This window comes from Delphinapterus leucas, chromosome 11, assembly GCF_059928025.1.
Source record: "Delphinapterus leucas isolate spDelLeu-1000000601 "Yukka" chromosome 11, BTC_Dleu_Yukka2, whole genome shotgun sequence".
NCBI lineage: Eukaryota > Metazoa > Chordata > Mammalia > Artiodactyla > Monodontidae > Delphinapterus > Delphinapterus leucas.
Window position 1 is genome coordinate 26,176,416 of NC_143139.1, and position 19,892 is coordinate 26,196,307.

The 19,892-nt window shown below is 39.8% G+C and overlaps 2 protein-coding genes across 5 annotated transcripts in view; one reads left to right on the top strand and one right to left on the bottom strand.

The window, feature by feature from the left end:
- Positions 1 to 782: 782 nt before the first annotated feature.
- On the top strand, positions 783 to 9,571 carry ETFBKMT (electron transfer flavoprotein subunit beta lysine methyltransferase). The gene is made up of 3 exons (XM_089920471.1): positions 783 to 3,218; positions 5,403 to 5,533; positions 6,295 to 9,571. The coding sequence occupies exons 1-3, from the start codon at positions 2,893 to 2,895 to the stop codon at positions 6,636 to 6,638; spliced, it is 801 nt and encodes a 266-aa protein (XP_089776597.1). The 5' UTR covers positions 783 to 2,892; the 3' UTR covers positions 6,639 to 9,571.
- Positions 9,572 to 9,654: 83 nt separating this feature from the next.
- The window catches only part of AMN1 (antagonist of mitotic exit network 1 homolog), a 63,995-nt gene continuing 53,757 nt past the window's right edge, over positions 9,655 to 19,892 (bottom strand). For 3 of the 4 annotated variants that reach the window (XM_089920470.1, XM_089920468.1, XM_089920469.1), the window contains 2 exons: positions 13,544 to 13,635; positions 9,655 to 11,297 (listed from right to left, as the gene is read on the bottom strand). In XM_089920470.1, coding sequence (XP_089776596.1) covers positions 11,268 to 11,297; positions 13,544 to 13,635 — 122 coding nt within the window. In that variant the 3' untranslated portion in view covers positions 9,655 to 11,267. The remainder of the gene's footprint in view (positions 11,298 to 13,543; positions 13,636 to 19,892) is intronic. The other variant, XM_022577907.3, reaches the window with a different exon arrangement.

A 19,892-nucleotide genomic window follows, 5' to 3' on the forward strand; every position in this document is an offset into this window, starting at 1 on the left:
TGTAGGAATGTAAGGCCTTTTTTTGGACTATGGAATGAAAGTTTCAGAAAAAACCATTTCAGCTGCACTATAGAGAATGGGATAGAGGAAAGCAGGATTGCAGAGAGACCAGTAGCAGGAATTCAAGCAAGCAATCATAAGGCAGAGGCAGGAGGGATGGAGAGAAGCAGATCGATTTTAAAACTATCACTGGGATAGAATACAGAAGCTGGTTAAAAACAATAATACTTGATTTCCCTGGTGGCGCAGTGGTTAAGAATCTGCCTGCCAATGCAGGGGACACGGGTTCGAGCCCTGGTCCGCGAAGATCACACATGCCGCAGAGCAACTAAGCGTGTGCGCCACAACTACTGAGCCTGCGAGCCACAACTACTGAAGCGCCCCGTGCCTAGAGCCCCTTCTCTGCAACAAGAGAAACCACCGCAATGAGAAGCCCGCGCACGGCAACAAAGAGTAGCCCCCCGCTCGCCGCAACGAGAGAAAGCCCATGCGCAGCAACAAGACCCAAGGCAGCCAAAAATAATGTGGCTTGATTGCTCATCCATTAAAAAAAAAAATCCTTAGACAAATTGATTTTTCAACCGGGGGTGGGGAGTGGGGAGTGGGGGGTGGGCGGCATGCGGGATCTTAGTTCTCTGACCAAGGATGCAACCGCGCCCCCTGCAGTGCAAGCGTGTAATCTTAACCACTGGACTGCCAGAGAAGTCCCTAGACAAACTGATCTTGAACATCTATTAAGAATTATTACTAGCAAGAGAATCAGTGAGTGTTATTGAAATGAGAAGTTACAGTTGAAAAACAAAAAAGATTGTACGTGTATGAAAATTATTATAAAAGGGATGACATATTATGATTTAATTCCAGTTGAATATAAGCGTCATTAAGGGTTTGTGCTGTGTCTATTTTGCTCACCGCTCTATGCCCAGTGCCTAGAAGTGTGATTGACACGAAGCAGATGATCCACGGCTTCAGAGTGGATTTTTTAGAAATCAGTATTTGACATTCCCTTATTTCCCAAATTAGGTCAGGGCGCCGGCTGATTTCGCACTTCCTGTCCCTTTAAGAAGCCCAGGTGAGGGAGAGAAAGTGCTGCCGGGAAGGAGGGCGGAGCAGGAGGGCGGAGCGGGGACGCAGGGCGGGGGTGGGGGTGCTGGGTGTTGGGGGCCGGCTCTGGGGGGGAAGTGGGACCGAGCGTGCAGTTGTAAAGAAGGCGCGAAAAGAGGCGCAAAGGCTAGTGACAGACCTGCCCTGTGCTTAGCTTCCCAGGACGGTGTTAGCACAGCCAGGTAAGGAGAAAAGGAGGACTGTGCCTGCCCCTTTAAGACTGACTCCCGTCCTCCTTCGAGGGAAGTTACGTGCTAACACTTTGTAACTTGCCCCTTTAAACCTGTCTTCTCACCGTACCAGTTAATCCAGGTACCAAGTGTCCACCGCATAATCACGTATTCATAACGGATGTTTCATTGGTGCTGGCGTGGGCGGGGCATCATCGGTCTGCATGACAGGGTGTCCAAAATCAATCATCTTGTATTTGCTCTGCTTTCTTTTCAAACCTTAGGCTCGTGAGATTCAAGGGCTGACCCAATCCTTCCCTACACGATTAGTCCAATGAGGTCAGGCCGTTAGAGACCCTGAGATTACAAGGGATAAACGTGGGCTGCACCCACTTAAGTTCTGACCTTGGTTCACAGACAGACATTTTGCCCCTCCTCGTGTCTTGGTATTTTAACTAACTGCCCACGTTTAAAAGTGGGAGTTTATGGGTAAATAGCTGGATTGTTTTGAGAAATTGAAAGATCTATCTGGTCACGTGTCCCCTGGCTGGCTCCTTTGGACTGTTTTGAAATAGTTTCCAGTTTGCCACAGCCCTTCTGTGATCTGACAACCAGCCTGCATCACTCATTTATCACCAGTCTGGCCCTGGGTAGGCATTTGAGTTTGGGGCCCCTACTCTAAGTACTTGGGTGGATGTAAGACTATTTATATATTTATGCAGAACAGATCAGAGGTCCCAAACAACTGGGTGTATAATTTGTGCTTAAACTGCTCTTCCTCGTTCTTATTTTTATCAAGGTGTCTTTCTGTTAAGTCCAGGTTTGGTAAAGATGACTCCTCAGAGGTATTTACAGAAAGAGATTTGGGAGTTGATATTCTTTTATTACAATTAAATCCATAGTTTTTTGTTTGTTTTGTTTTTGTTTGTTTTTAGGAAAACACCTGAATCTTGATTACATTGATGTTTTATGCTAGGACTATCTTTATTGAGCAGTCAGTATAATTTGTGTATCTCTAACCACAGTTACAATTTGGTAATCTGCACAATCTTGGCTAGACTTCATAAAGGCAAGAACTGTGTTTGCCCTGATAATTGCTCTATTCCATCACTAGAATCTAAGCTTCCTGAAGATGGGGACTTTGTTTATTTTGTTCACAGTTGCCAAGCACAGTGCCTGCTTAAAGGGAAGTGATTTATTAAATGAATGAAAGAACTTTAAAGGTGTACCTTATTTTATGTAAAAGGCGTGTTCCTGAGGATTCTCTCAAAATCAGATGCTTGTATATTTGTTGTTGTAAGTTACTGAAAAGGATTCTGTTGTGGAAAGGCATCTTTTAGAAGATTGGATTTTCCTAAATTAATGCACCAGCGCTTTCACCTAAAATGAACTTGCACTTGTGTAGCATCTGCTACAGAGCTAACACTAACATTTTCTTACTATGCAATAGGATTTGGAAGTGTTGGTGAGCCTTGGAGTTTTCAGTATTATTTATGTTTTTAGAGGTCCAGAGATTCCAGTTGAGATCAGTTTGGCAGCCAGACCCTTATTCTTTCCCCAGGAGGAGCAGCTGTTATCAAGAGCAGCACCAACAAACCTGTGCTTTGGGACAGGACCGATGGCCTTGAGCCCAGTTTGGAGAGCGTTTACATCATTTGCCATGAACTGCTGTGGTGTCCTTCGGAAGGCTGTGAGAAGCAGCAGTTTTCCTTTGTTTCCCTGGGGCCACTGCCCCTGGAGGGGAACCGGAAGCTTTTTGGACCCTGAGATGAAAGCTTTCCTGGAGGAGAACACTGAAGTCACCAGCCGTGGTAGCCTCACCCCTGAAATCCAGTTGCGGCTTTTGACCCCCAGATGCAAGTTCTGGTGGGAGAGAGCTGACCTGTGGCCCCACAGTGATCCTTACTGGGCAGTCTACTGGCCAGGAGGCCAAGCCCTGTCTAGGTACGGCCGTAAGTGAAGCGGGAACCTTTAGGGCTCCGCATAGCCTTTCTCTTTTCAGCCCCTTCCAATGCCTTGTTCTCCCTGCTTCTCACAGAAAACCAGAGTAAAACCCCAAATTCTCTTCTTAATTTAGAGCAGTTTAGGAAAAGTTTTGGGTTGCTTTGTTGCATAGCTTTACCTTCTGCTCCAAGCTTATCAAGGTGTTTCCCGATATATAGCTCTCTCCCCAAGAGAAATCCTAGGTCAGCTATCAAGACCCTAGGTAGCTGGTCATGATCCAGAAATCTCACACTGTTCTCAGGTTCATGGTTCATGATGCATGGCCCGTGCAGAGTTCCTCAGTGGAGCTTAAAGCCCCAGTCCTTCAGGTCGCCTGGTTTAATCCTGTAAATATTGCTCCTTAAACCTTACACTTCCTCCATCACTGCCTCTTCCCAGGCTCCCAAAGGATGAGGGATGTGAGTGATTGGGACATTACTCAGGTGAACTCTGGAGTTGCACCTGCATTAAAATTATTTTTTAAAAAATATTTATTTATTTGGCTGCGCTCGGTCTTAGTTGTGGCATACGGGCTCTTAGTTGCGGCACTGCCTCTGCATTTTTAAGGTTCCCCCTTTCTAACTCCCCATACTGCAAAGGTCTTCTTTAGGACATTTTCTCACACATTCACACAGTGCTTTTTATTAAAACAGCCACTGAAACAAAGGCAAGAACTTATAGCATTTTAATCTAGTCTTTGCTCTTAGACTGGTAACTGATTTAATCTTTTTATGCCTTGAGGTTACAAAACTGAAAGGAAAAGGATAAGGACTTCTCTTTCACAGGAATGGTATGGTCTAGCAGAATTCAGGTTGTATATAGTTTTAAATGCAAAATAAATAAATGCAAACATAGAGCTTTTGGAGAATCCTAAGTTCTGGAAAGCTTTCCAATATCTAACAAGTCCAATATTCTGGCTGTTGTGTTGCCAAATTTTCAAGCTTTATTTACTTATATCATTAAAAAGAATACATTTTAAGTGATATCTATGCAAGTTGTTATTTATCAACTCCAAATATAAGTGCCATCAAATTCCTTAAGAGACTTGTCTGAATCAGAGGTCACAAATAGGTGATCCACAGATGTGTTTTCTTTGGCCTTTACTTGTAAACTTAAAAAAAAATCAGTTGCTAACATTTAAAACTTGAGGGATTGCATGTAAAAATTTATTTCGATTTGGAAAAAAAGAATCTCTGGGGAATTCCCAGGTGGTCCAGTGGTTAGGACTCGGCGCTTTCACTGCCTGGCCTGAGTTCAATCCCTGGTCGGGGAACTAAGACGGCACAAGCCACGAGGCAGGGCCAAAAAAAAGAATATCTGATAACACTGGATTTAAATCTCTGATAACACCCCATTTCTGTGGGGCAACAATTAGCTCAAGATGGGTAACAGGTGCCCCTTTTGACAGGGTACTACATCCCCACCTTGCCATAGTTCCTTAGTCTTTTTTTGGCTTGCTGGATCTTAGTTCCCTGATGGGCCCTCAGCAGTGAAAGAGTGGAATGCTATCCACTGGACCGCCAGGGAATTCCCTCTGCTCTTCTTTATTATTACAATACTAAGGTCGAGTGTCAGTTGACATTTATTATTTCAGTGTTTTCCCATTCATCTTCACTTGCTTGGTAATTACTAGCCCAGGTCCAAATTCTTTGGTTGAACTGGACTTTGATTGTACCTTACCAGAGAGGTCATTATAAAACAGTTCAAGCAGTAGGTAAAACCACTCTCTGTTGAACAATGAAAAGGAGACTGTGAATTTTGCATCTAGCTTACTGAGTTCTGGTTTTAGCAGTATTTTGTCAGTCTGTGTTTTTGGTGTTTAGTAGTTTCTGGATCATATAAGTGCTCAATACTTCTAAAAAGTTGACTTGAAGAGCATGATTAGTCAGTTGTATGGAACTGCTCTTCACACCTGCCAAAGAGAAAGACCAAAATGACTAGGTCCTCTCTCTGTCACCTCTGCCCAGCTCTTAAGATTGACATTTTATCTCATTCTAGTCAGGCCAAACTTGCCAATGTTGGACCAAATTCTTCTGCTAAGTTTCACTATTTCTTTGTCCAGTCAATCCAAAGAAAAATTTTTGTATACTTCTTATTGACCTTCTTCTATCTTAGATAATGTTTTCCCTTTTCTTTCTAATTTAGGTATCTTTTGGATAATCCTGACGTTGTCAGAGGAAAATCTGTGTTAGATATTGGGAGTGGTTGTGGAGCTACAGCTATCGCTGCTAAGATGAGTGGAGCTTTAAGGATCTTGGCCAATGACATAGACCCTAGTAAGAATTTCACATTTTAAAATATTTGAAGCTCATCTTTTTCTCTTCCAGGATAAATATCTACAGATGCCTCAACCCATCATAGCCTAGCCCATTTCCATGTGAATCTTATAATCTGATATTGTGAACTTACTCAGTGGGACATTATCTGTGGGAATCCTCTGAGGCCTGAGTTGATGGTGCATTTTTCACAGGAGGACTTCCATTTGTGTCTGGCACATATACCAAAGTGATTCCAACCTGGGAGCACTTAACTGTTGGTCATTGCTGAGCTAGGCATTTCCTGAAATATGTAGGTAGTGTTTATTTGACCAAAACCCAAGTGAAGATAGGCCGGTGTCTTTGAGGGAGATTTTATTCCATTCGAACCCAAGTTGAGACAGGTAAGGTTTAATTTTATCTGATTTTCTTCTAGTCTTCCCTTTCACTGAGGATCTAGCCCTTGAGGAGCTTTATTGTATATGGGGGTCTCAGGTCCAACTTGTCATCCTGCTGCACAAGGCTTGTAGATCAGCAAATGTTCCTTAAAACCTCAACATTTCCAGGTGTTTGGTATTGTTTTCTTTTCAGGATATTCATATATTTGAGAATTGCAGGAAATAGCTTATATTGGCATATACTTTAGGCTTCTTTACCTAAAAAAACAACTTTCAACAGAATGGGAAAAAAATATTGTTGGAGATTTTCTAGATTATTTAAATTAATTAATAGGGAATTAAAACAACTTAGCATATACCAATTCACTATGTGCTTTTTTAAAGTTGCAGGAATGGCTATTACACTAAACTGTGAGTTGAACCAACTGAATCCTTTTCCCATTTTAACCAAAAACATGCTGGATTTGGAACAAGATAAGTGGGACCTTGTTGTGCTTGGAGATATGTTTTATGATGAAGACCTTGCAGACAGTCTACATCAATGGCTGAAAAATTGCTTTTGGGTCTACAGAACTCGAGTACTGATTGGTGACCCTGGGCGACCCCAGTTCAGTGGACATAGAATTCAGCATCAACTGCACAAAGTAGCAGAATATTCACTTCCAGAGCCCACTAGGCAGGAGAACAACGGACTGACAACAAGCACGGTGTGGGAATTTCAGCCTTGAGCTGTTGCAGTACCTCCAATATGGATATAGCTATGTTTGGGTTTAACCCTAAAGACTGTCCAGTTCAAAGAAGGAAATTTGTGTTAAATGGCAAATCTTGTTTCCAAAATATGAAGGTTGAAGTTTTGTCACCCTTTGTCATGTAACTTGTTCTGCAGTAAGCCAAATATAGAAATCTCTATCTGTAATTTTTTTCTAGTTTTACTGCTATAGGAATATAATTATAGAAGGCAATATCCACGTGTAATTCAAGTAGCTGAATTAGATATTTTAGCAGAGTCTCTTTCTATAGTTGAGGACAACTGTGATGTATCTTTGAATTAAACAAAATAAAAAATACAGAAGAATACTGTATTTAAAAAAAATTATCTGTTAAGATCAGAGATGCAGTTGGTATGGTACAGAATACAGTAAGTCCCCTACATACGAACCTTCAAGTTGTGAACTTTCAAAGATATTAAAGTGCCCCTGGATGCCAGCTGTTGTACTGTACTACCGTACTTTTCAAGGTACTCTACTGTAAGATTAAAAATGTTTTATTTTTTGTATGTTTTTTATGATTATTTGTGTGAAAAGTATTATAAACCTATTACAGTAGAATACTGTATAGTTGATTGTGTTAGTTGGGTACCTAGGCTAACTTTGTTGGACCTACGAACCCACTCTCGTAATGGAACTCGTTCATATGTAGGGGACTTACTGTACATGGGCTTCGGAGTGAGGCCACTCTGTCACTTTCTAGTTGGGATTTTGGGCTAGTTAAGCTCTCTGAGCTTTCATTTCTTCACCTATAAAATAGTAATAAAATTTAATAAACTGCACCTCAAAGGGTTATTATAATAAAGTATAAAGTGTGTAATATAGGATAAGTACATAATAGGGCATCAGTTAAGAAACACAGATAAAGATTTTAGAATTTCCTACATACTCAGTACTGTGATACCCTATGATGCCTCTTTATGGTTTACTAAGGTCAGTTAGAAATTGGTTATGCCACCACTACATGCCCCAGCTTGTCAGGATCTTATATATCAATAAGAACATTAGGACATAAATGAAAAACAATGTGAAGAATGTGTACAGTATACACTAGTTATGTAAAAAAGATGTATGTATATACCTACCTATGAACGTATGTGTAAAGAATGCATATTTACTTGTAGTAGATATAGAATATCCCTGGAAAGAACTGGTAACAGTGGTTGTCTTCTGAGAGGGTACCAGGTGGCTGGTGGATGAGGGTGGTAGGGAGACCTAGTTCTTACTTTTGGGTCTTGTAATTTCGTACCGATTACATGTATTATATTTCCTATTCTCCAATTTAAAACAAAACGTGACCACGATATATGTTACAGGTATAAAACGCAGCCTTGCGAATGTACCGTTGACGCTTGTACAACCTGGGCGTTAGGGGTGCTGACTACCCCACCCACCCCCTGGAGTTGAAAATCTATGTATAACTTTACAGTCCGCATCCAAGTTTCTGCATCCGGGGATGGATCGTGTAGTACTGTAGTATTTATTGAAACAAACCAAACAAAAACACATACAAGTGCAGTTCAAACCCGTGTTGTTCAAGGGTCAGCTGTACTCTCGTGTTCTCATATATTGCTTAGGAATTGTTTATGACACTTGCATTTTATGTTTTCTAACAATACACACATGCCAGTGGGATTAGGATACCAGGGAGACATGATCAGAGCTACAGTCATTCAAAAGAAATGTAGAGAAAGCAGTTAAGGGCAGGTTGTTGCTTAGGCAGGAAAACAATATCATTAGGTGGGAGTTTTGGAGCTGGGTCACAGAGGATCTTGTGATTCTTGAACTCTGGAAGTCAGAGTTTATTACAACCCAATGAATCAACTCTTGTTGTATCCAATTTCCATCGGTCTACTGGGGCTTAATTATAAACTCAAAATTTTGATTCAGCATTGGTTAAAATCAATGGAAATGATAGGCTACGGTGGCACTGGATGGCATTTGAGAGGAAAGAGTTTTGTTGACATATTCTTTGAAAATTCAGGATAGTCTGCTGGGTATTGTCCTTCTCAGCAAGATAAGACAGAGAAAATTAAAGGAAATTATACTCTGGAGCACTGTTGGAAATCAGCTTGAAGAGGCCAAGAGTAGATTTAATTTTAAATATCTACATGGGACTTCCCCGGTGGTCCAGTGGTTGACAATCTGCCTTCCAATCCCTGGTTGAGGAACTAGGATCTCATATGCCGCAGGGCAGCTAAGCCCACGCATCACAACTAGAGAGAAGCCCAAGCGCCACAATGAAAAGCCTGAGCGCCGCAACAAAAGATCCCGCGTGCCGCAACTAAGACCCAACACAGCCAGAAATAAATATCTACAACACTGTTTCTGTTATCCTTTCTTAAGTATTTATGAGGAGGGTACAAGAAGGTCTTTGAGACGTCCAAATATTGCTTAAAATATTTTTAAATTGCCCATATATATATAACAGTGATCCTTGAAATGACTTCATAGCATAACAAACATGTTTGTATTAAGACTGTTCACGTTTAAAGAGATTATTGATAAAGTTGGATTAATTTCTACCATATTTATAACTGTTCCCTATTCGTTGCCTTTGTTGTTTCTTTTTTGTGGTCTACTTTTTCTGCCTTTTCTGGTTTTATCTTTTTTTTGTGTGCTGCGTCTCATGGCTTGTGGGATCTTAGTTCCCTGACTAGGAATCACACCCCAGGCCCTCGGCGGTGAGAGCACAGAGTCCTTAACCACTGGATCACCAGGGAATTCCCCCCTTTCTGGTTTTAATTGAGGATTTTATGTGATTCCATCTTCTCTCCTCAGGATGTCAGTTATATTTATTAAAAAAAGTGTTTTAGCAGTTGCCCTAGAGTTTGCAGTGTATATTTACAACTAATACAAGTCCATTTTGAAATAAACACTGTACTGCTTCATGATTTTCAGTTTGTTCAGCTTTTATCTTGTGAGGACAGGAGTGATGACATCTAATCTCTGTACGTCACAGACCAGAAACTTGAAGTATGGGTATTACTTTTATTTATTTTCTTGTCTATTCATTCAACAAATACTTGGGTGCTTATTATGTACCAGACACTGTTCTAGGTATTGGAGATACAGCAGTGAAAAAAAGAGAAATAATTTGTCTTCATGAAGCTTATATACTAGGGTGGGGAGACAGATAACAAATAAAAAATAAAACATGTCAGATGGTGACAGGTGGCAAGGGGAAAAATAGAGTCTAGAGTGACAGATAAGGGTGACAGGGATAGGTAGGATAGGGATGGGAGACCCAAATTTTAAACAGAGTGCCGAGAAACAGCTAAGGTAACTAGCAGTATAAAAAAAGAAGGTCAAGCTGCAAACGGCTTTAGGATGATGAGTCCTTTATAGACTCTACAAACCTGATACCTTAGATCTTGAAACTAGTTTCCCCCAAAGCGGAAAAAGCTATTGACTTGGTTAGGTGTTCAATATTAAATCTTACTGAATTTGTCTTCAGAAAAATTTCATAGATGGAACAGGCCTTACCCATTTTACACATATATACATATGAACCACCTTTGCAGTGGCAATATATGTTATCTACGCTATAAACATATCACATTTATAAAGTAGTTAATAGTAAGGACAAGGAGTAGAGTTGAATATGTAAACCCTTCCTTCTAAACATATACAAGAAATCTACCATACCACACTTTCCCTGTTATTCACTACATCACAGTTAAAATAGGAAATCTTTAGAAAAGTCCGACTGAGACAGGCTCATGGCACAGGGAATATGCTGAATTTGGGGGTAGTTTAAGCACAGTATACTTCAGAGAATTTTGTGATTATAGAGAGTAATACATTTCATTTGAAAACTAAGACCTGTGTGTTTATTTCACAATGTGAAACCAGTAGAGCTTCAGGATACAACCTCTGTGATGACATTTCGTGTTTACGCATTCTTACACATTCTTGACTGCAGTTTTTAAGGACGAAAGTTTGTAGATGAATAGCATGTATTTGGGAAAAGTAGCCATACTCAGTAACATTCATATGCTGAATGGCTAAGGTATATGATGTCCTGGATTATGACATTAAACTATTATATTCCTTTGTTTCATTGAAATAATAAATTCTGTGAAGAAGTTACAGGCCTGATGTTCAGCTTTGCTTTCTGGCCAGTGGACATTTAAATAATTTGGAAGGTAGCAGCCAAAAAATAGCTAGGTAGGTAATTAATGCTTTTAGAAATACCTTTACTTAGAATTCTCCTAATGTTTATCCATATTGGTAAATTTCTCTTACAGCAGCTCAAATATCTAGGTAGGAGAAGGAAATTTCCAGGGAAAACAGGTAATTTAAAACTTTGCTATTAAAGAAACAAACACAATACCCTCCCCAAATACATCAGAGGGCATGCTAGGATTGTCATTTCAAGAACAATCACTCCTCAAACAAACTTAGAAATAACAGCACTATTAAAATGTTTAAGAGCCTGGTTAACTTCAAAGCATAAATCATATTATTGGAAAGCCAATCTCTAGAGCGTTGTTTCCTGGGAAAGTTGTATGAAGATCATAGCTTTGATAAGCTTCAATAAGCATCAATATACAGTCCACGTCACTTGCTTTAGTTTGTTTGGGCCTGCTAATTGCTCCAAGACTTCTCGTGAATGATCTACAAAAGAAAACAATGACAATATATTAATTCACAGTAATCAAAGATATTGAATGTGTCCTCATGTATAAACTGGGGATGATGATAACTATTATATCTCATAGGGTTATTTAAAGGATTAAATGAGATGATATATAAAGCATACTATAAGCTAAAAATACATTTAATTAGTGGTAACCATCACTATTATTAGCTGCAGTAAACATATCATAGTAATACTTCTAAAAAACAGGTATTTACTGTTTTCTCTGTAATTTCATCTTAATTTCACCAACCAGAGAGTAATAGGGTTAAAGTTTCTCAGGGTCCTGGCAGGAAGTAGATGACACACTAAACTAGGGTGCTTGAACAGGTTTTAACTACAAAGGAGTGATTAAAGAAAACATGATTAAAGAAAGCCAACAGGTATGGTAAAACACCTTGGGAAGCTGCAACATGCCCATGAGGGTTAGGGGACAGAGTAGTTACTAAAACAGGACAACTTGACCTGTAGTTGAACATTTTTCCATGTCATATAATATTTATAAAACATGATTTTAAATAGATAACTATTACATGAATTCCTTGTAATTTAACCAATCTGTATGACTGGACATTTAGATGGTTTTCAATTATTCACAATATATAGCAGTGATTTTAATATAGTTTACATATCTTTTGCAAAGTCAGTTTTATAGTATCTTTTAATGCTTTTAATGCTTTAATGCAAAAATACTGCTAAAATTTTATTACTTTAAAAATTATTCAGGAGTTTAATAAACTTGTTCCATAGATACAACCTATGTTGTGTGTATAACATATCTCTAACCTAGTCTTGGGAAATTTCTAGTTTAGTCGTTCTCAGACTTAAAGATTTCGTAGACCACTAGGAAAAAAAGCAGGCCCAACACATGGTTACTAAGTTTTATTTTAAGTAAAACAAAAATAAGCCAAAACATTAAAGATTTAGTGCAAGAAAGAGAACTAGAGAGTGTTTGGAAACAAGAAGTTATAGTTGTGAAAACAAAGGTTTACTTCAGCAGGTAATTTTTTTAAAAGCAGCTAAAAATATAACAAATGCGCAGTTTTCATTGTCATAAAAAATATCAGTTATTATAGAGGAAGTCTGTTATTACAGGAGATCTAGATTAAGGACAGGTTTCAAATAGGTTGAAAGTAAAGGGATGGAGAAAGATATATCATGCAGACAGCAACTGTAACAAAGCTGTAGTGGTTATACTAATAGAAAAGGGAGGAACACTTTCCAACTTACTCTATGAGGTCAGTATTACCTTGACACCAAAGCCAGACAAAAACATCACATACACAAAAAACAACAGACCAATATTTTTTATGAACATGTACTCAAAAATCCTTAATAAAACACAAGCGAACCAAATCTAGCAACACAGAAAGGGTTACATGCCATGATCAACTGGAATTTACCCCAGGAATGCAAGGTTAGTTTAACATCTGGAAATCAATTAATGTAGTACACTGTATTAGTTTCCTCTTGCTGCTGTAACAAATAACCACAACCTTAATGGCTTAAAACAACACAAATTTATTATTGTACAGTTTTGAAGGTCAGAATTTCAAAATGGGCCTTCCTGGGCTAAAAGCAGGTATTAGGAGCTTAGAGTTCTTTTTGGAGGCTCTAGGGGAGAATCCACCTCCCTGACTCTTCCAGTTTCTAAAGGCCACCACATTCCTTGAATTCCTCCATATTCAAAGTGAGCAACATTGGACAAAGTCTTTCTTATGCTGCCATCTCTATGGTTCTCCTTCTGTCTCCCTCTTCTACTTTTAAAGACCCTTATGATTACATTGGGCCCACCTGGATAATCCAGGATAATCTCCCTATTTTAAGGTCAATATACTTGTAGGTTCTGAGCATTAGAACATGGACATCTTTGGGTGGGGGCATATTTCTGCCTATGGCACCCATATTAATAGAATAAAGGACAAAAACGACATGATCATTTCAATAGACACAGAAAAGGCATTTTATAAAATCCAACATTCATGATAAAAACATTCAACAAACCAGAAACAGAAAGGAACTTCCTCAACCTGATAAAGGGCATCTATGAAAAACCCACCACTAACATCACCCCTAATGGTGAGAGACTAAATAATTTCCCCCTAAGATCGGGAACAAAGATAAGGATTTCCCTGGGGCTTCCCTGGTGGTGCAGTGGTTGAGAGTCCGCCTGCCGATGCAGGGGACACGGGTTTGCGCCCCAGTCCGGGAAGATCCCACATACCGCGGAGCAGCTGGGCCCGTGAGCCATGGCCGCTGAGCCTGCACATCCGGAGCCTGTGTTCCGCAACGGAAGAGGCCACAACAGTGAGAGGCCTGCGTACCGCCAAAAAAAAAAAAAAAAAAGATAAGGATTTCTCCTTTTGCCACTTTTATGCAACACTGCACTGGAGGTTCTAGCCATGGAAATTAGGGAAGAAAAAGAAAAGGCATCCATGTTGGAAAGGAAAAAGTAAAACTCTTTATTTGTAGTTAGGTAATATGGTACTAAGGAATCCACTAAAAATTAGAACTAATAAATGATTTCAGCAAGGTTGCAGGGCACAAGATCAATATACAAAAATCAATTTATTTCTACACAATGAACAATCCAAAAATTAAAAGCAGCTCTTTGTCCTTTTCCTGTTTGCCCATTTGGGTTCCCCTCTAACCTTAAAAGAACCTAATTATAGAAATGAGATCACTAAGCAATTGAAACTAACTCCTGACTTATGCTCTCCTGAACGCACATCATGCCTTGTCTAACCTGTTGATTCTTTTCCTAGACAAAAAGAAGTAAGTATGAAGAATTAAGCAGTTAAAAAAGTGACTTGCTTTCTACCCGCAACAGCTCCCTTAGCAATCCTACAGGCAGACCATGCAGGCAAGGCTTTCTTCTCTCTGAAGAAAGAGTCAGCCAGTCTGCACTCAATGGAGAATGATGCAAAACCCAACCTCATGCCTCAATGATTCAATGAGATTCTTTCCCCCATTTTTCCATTTAAAAACTCTCATGGCTGAGCAGAATCTTTGGAGTTGGTCTCTGGACATGAGTTTACCATCTCCCCAGATTGCTATCTTTTCTTTATCTTTCTTCTTCTTCTTCTTATTTTTGGTCACATCGTGTGGCTTGCAGGATCTTAGTTCCCCGAGCAGAGATTGAACCCGGATCCTTGGCAGTGAAAGCACAGAGTCCTAACCACGGGACCGCCAGGGAATCACCCTGTCTTTTCTGATTAAAACACCTTTTTTTTTCTTAATGGTGATATCTTTTTATTTTTTCTATTATTTATTTATTTTTGGCTGTGTTGGGTCTTTGTTGCTGCAGGTGGGCTTTCTCTAGTTGCGGTGAGAGGGGGCTACTCTTCCTTGTGGTGTGCGGGCTTTTCATAGAGGTGGCTTCTCTTTGTTGCAGAGCACAGGCTCTAGGTGCATGGGCTTCAGCAGTTGTGGCTCGCGGACCCTAGAGCACAGGTTCAGTAGTTGTGGCGCACGGGCTTAGTTGCTCCACGGCATGTGGGATCTTCCCGGACCAGGGCTCGAACCCATGTCCCCTGCATTGGCAGGCAGATTCTTTTTTTTTTTTTTTGCGGTACGCGGGCCTCTCACTGTTGTGGCGCACAGGCTCTGGACGCGCAGGCTCAGCGGCCATGGCTCACGGGCCCAGCCACTCCGCGGCATGTGGGATCTTCCTGGACCGGGGCACGAACCCGTGTCCCCTGCATCGGCAGGCGGACTCTCAACCACTACGCCACCAGGGAAGCCCGGCAGGCAGATTCTTAACCACTGCGCCACCAGGGAAGTCCCAAAGCACCTTTCTTTTCTACTGACAGTTGCCTCTTGAATTATTGGCATATTAGTGGCAAGCAGCCAAACCTGGGTTCCGTTACAAAATGAAATTAAGAAAATAATTTCATCTACATTACCATCAAAAAGAATAAAATAGGGCTTCCCTGGTGGCGCAGTGGTTGAGAGTCCGCCTGGACACGGGTTTGTGCCCTGGCCCGGGAAGATCCCACATGCAGCGGAGTGGCTGGGCCCGTGAGCCACGGCCGCTGAGCCTGCGTGTCCGGAGCCTGTGCTCCGCAACGGGAGAGGCCACAACAGTGGGAGGCCCGTGTACCGAAAAAAAAAAAAAAAAAAAAGAATAAAATACTTAGGAATACGTTTAACAAAAGAAATGAAAAACTTATACTCTGAAAACTACAAAACATTGTTGAAGGAAATCAAAGAAGATCTAATAAATGGAAAGATGTCCATGTTCATAGATTAGAAGACTTAGTATTAAGATGGCAGTACTCCCCAAACTGACTACAGATTCAATGCAATCCCTAGCAAAATTCCAGCAAACTTTTTAAAAAGAAATTGACAAAACGATTCTAACATTTACATAGGAATTCAAGGGACCCAGAAGAGCCAACACAGTTTTGAAAAAGAACAAAATTGGAAACGTGTACTTCCCAATTTCACTTTAGCTGGTGTTTCTAAGACTATTTTGGCATTTTTACTAGTTATGAATATATTATCAAATATTATATGTAAATATTTGTTTTCTGACTATATTTGTCACTCTTCTGTAGGAATTTATTATTGTACATAAATAGAAAAACACTTTTCCCTCTAGTTGTGAGCATACAGTATATTTTTATGTAATTTTAAAAACTGGATGCTAGAGGGCAGTATTACATTACTCAAAGTCTCCTCAGGCAGCTTTTCTTTTCCCCATAAAAGTATACAGTATTTAGAGCAGTGAGTCAATAGTAGGAATATTCGATGCCTGTAAGTTTATTACGCTATAGGGAGAAACTGTGGGGTCTCTAAGTATTTCATATCTCTTGCCAGAATACTCTGTAGAAATTGTGGAGGAGGAAGAATAATTTTCTCTTTACCCTTCTGAGTTCTTGGCTGAGATCCCCTGTGACCAAAGACAGACAAGAGAAAAACAAACAGAAGTTTATCAACAAGTATACTTCATGTATACATGGGAGATACCCAGGAAAAATGAGTAAACTCCCTGAGAGGGCCCAAGCCACCACCTTAAATACCATCTTCAGCTAAAGACAAAAGAAAGATTTTGGTGTTGTGGGGAGACCGGTTATGGGAAGTTACCAGGAAAAGCGTAGTAAACAAGGGTAATGAAACCAGGCAGGACCCTGCTGGGCCCTCCTGGGTACAAGCCCCTCCATGTCTCCCACTTCCTGTTTGCAGAAAAAGCTTTTGTCTCCTAGGCCTTCCCCAAGTTCCAAAGAGCAGACTCAAACAGTTAATGATTAGAGAAGTAGAAAATGTAGAAACAAAGAAAGCAGGCAAACAAGAAAAGTAATAATAGCTTGAACAATGGAGTCACAGGACTCCTAGTTCCTCCTGAAGGGATAGAGATAACAATCTGACATATCTTTGAGTTGTTCTGCAGAAACTAGGACCCGCCCCCCCCAACCAGGTGAAGGATGTTGACTACATGCTGACCACCAGCACACAGACCCCAGACTGACTGGAACCAGGAGATTGATGATTAAGATTCCCAGAACATCACCCTGTTATTTCACCACCAACCAATCAGAAAAATGTCCACAAGCTGATCGCACACCCTGTGACCCTCATCCCTAACGTTGCCTTCAAAACCCTTGACTGAAAGCCATCAGGGAGTTCCAGTCTTTTGAGCATCAGCTGTCCTTTCTCCTTGCTTGCACCCTGCACCACAACCCGGTGTCAGTAGATTGGCTTTGCTGCACATGGAGCAAGGAGACCTGATTTTGGTTTGGTAACAGTAAGACTCACTATACAGATTTAAGTCAGTGCCTTCTCCACTGAATATGATTCTGATTTAGAGTCACCCTTCCCTTCTTAGTACAGAGAGGGAGACACTTTACAAATGGAGATTTCCTTTATAAATGTATATTTTCCTGACAAAAGGGTAACTTCTACTGCTTTCAGAGCTCCTCCAGTGTCTGCGAAAAATTAGCTTAAAATACTCCTTATGCTAAAGAGGCATATTTTGGGGTGGCTTATTCTGCCACTCACCAAAACACAGACTCTCAGGACTGAAAAAGACTCTAAAGGTCGTTTATACCAATCACACTACTGATGCTTGATGTCACTCTCCTACTTCCTTCCCTTTTCTACTAATAGTGAAACCACTTGACACCAAAGGCTTAGGAAATTGCTCTACTGGGGAAAGAAGTAGAAACTGTGGATTAGGTGATTTAGGTTTATACTTCCAGTTCTACTATTAACTATTTCTAAGATTTGGGGCAAGCCACCTAAATTCATTGTATCTCTGTTCCCTTATTTTTAAAACAAGGGAGTTGTGTAGATGACTTCTAAGGAAGCTTTTGCCATCTTTCTAAAAATCTCTGACTAATGTAGTTGGAGACCACTTTTTGAAAGAGGTTCATTATGGGAGGTTTTGGAGCCCCAAGAAAAAGAAGAAACTATGGGAAATATAAGTTAACAAACTAAGTTTTTCAAATGATTAAGGAAAATGTAATTTAGACATTTTTATAGAATACACAGTGAAAAAAGTGAGGCTGGACACATTTTTACAAACAATGATCAAGGTTCTGATGCATCACTACAGTGTATGGCATAAAGAAGTTTCGTAATTCTGGATTAGTAATGTATGAATAAATAATGATAAGGAAAGAAAATAATATAGGATTTAGAAAATAAAATATACGAAATTTAAAAAGTAGTTGTCCTTGAAGCAAGGAATCAGCTTTAATTACAGGGAAACTCTGAAGCAAACCACTTGTCTCTTTGTGGTAAATCTTGACATATTTATTATCCAGGAATCTAAGTAAAGAACTTGCTTGTAAAGTAATCAAGCTGATCCTTGAATCAAACAAATCCTCTGATATCACTAAAATTTGAGTCGATTAAATCAAAGTGGCAGATTTCCTGTTGGGTTTTCCTGCCTTTCAATGTAAACATAAGGACTCTAGTGCTAATTGCTTCATTGCCCTTCTAAAACCTAAACTTAGATGCCTGTGATTACTGTGAAACACGTCTAGATAATGATAGAAACTGAAATGCATGTCCATTGTAGGAGATTAATAAAACTGTGTGAGTTGAAATTACTGAAAATCATTGCAGACATAATTTAAATTAGAATAATTTAATACATTTAAAAATTATTTTCTGTTTCCATAATGTCTGTGATCTACAGTATTTTAAATAGCAGCTTAGGTTTTTGGTCTCTTCTGCAGAAATAAAATCAGAGTGCTTCTAACAGTTTCAAGATTTAATTTATAATGTGGAGTTTTGCTTACAGTCTGATTGTAATGTTAAGAAATTTTATAAAAACTTACAGTGGAGAAGATAAACCTATTAATTCAGGGAATCTGATGAGTAACTACAGTTGACACTGCCAATTTGGGGGTCAGGTTGCTTTGAGGATAACATAACACTAGAATTGCACAAACATATGATATACATACATTCTTTTTATAGAATATGTATCATTATTGTCTTATCTAGTCAGATGTGAGCAATCACATGAATACGTAAGAGGAAACATATAAGGTGTCATGAAAGAAGAAAGAACATTTATCAGGCAAAAAAAAAAGCATTTGTCTTTTCTGGAAAGAAGAGAAATTAACAAATAAATATAAGGTGAGGGCTTCCCTGGTGGTGCAGTGGTTGAGAGTCCGCCTGCCGATGCAGGGGACACGGGTTCGTGCCCTGGTCCGGGAAGATCCCACATGCCGCGGAGCGGCTGGGCCCGTGAGCCACGGCCGCTGAGCCTGCATGTCCTGAGCCTGTGCTCCGCAACGGGAGAGGCCACAACGGTGAGAGGCCCGCGTACCGCAAAAACAAACAAACAAACAAACAAAACATATATATATATATATATATATATATATATATATATGGTGAATATATTAGTCCACTTTATTTTCATTCAATGATGGTAGCAAAAATATACAATGGTAGATGCTGACGGGAAAGCAGGAAGAGTAGAGGTGATCTGGGTAGTTGAAAAACTTCAGCTTTTTTTATCTTTAAGAACCTTTATCGGTAAAAGCCATTGTATGTGAACTCTTATATTATTATCAGATCACCCAATTTTATGACTGACATTTATATGTAAGGAAAAGTTGAGGTCTACAGAAGTTAAGTTATTCAGTGTTTTGGAGAGATGGTAGGAGACTAGGGATTGGTGCTCATTTCACTTTATCTTGAGATTTTTGTTTAATTTTAGCAGTGTTATTAAAAACTATGTCACAATGGACAAATACCATTTCAGTTTCTCACTTTCCTCTTCTGTGAAAGGAGGGATCAAAATAATAATACATGAATTATTCTGTGTTAAAAAATATGTGGGAAATGCTTGGGTGGGGGAGCAAAACGTGCCACCCCAAAATGTCTCTTTGGCATGAGGATTATTTCAAGCTGATAACAATCAAGGACCAAAAGACTCAAGAAGAAATTTTGACCTTCCTCCTTACTGCCTAAAAGAAGTATAGATCAAGTTATCGCCAGAGGTTGTCTGCAAGAATATGGGCTAGGTGTGGTGGTGGAAACTCAGCAGGGCCTAGAGGTGAGAGTACCTTTATGGCGCAACTGCGCTGCATGGCCCAACAAATATTTGTTTA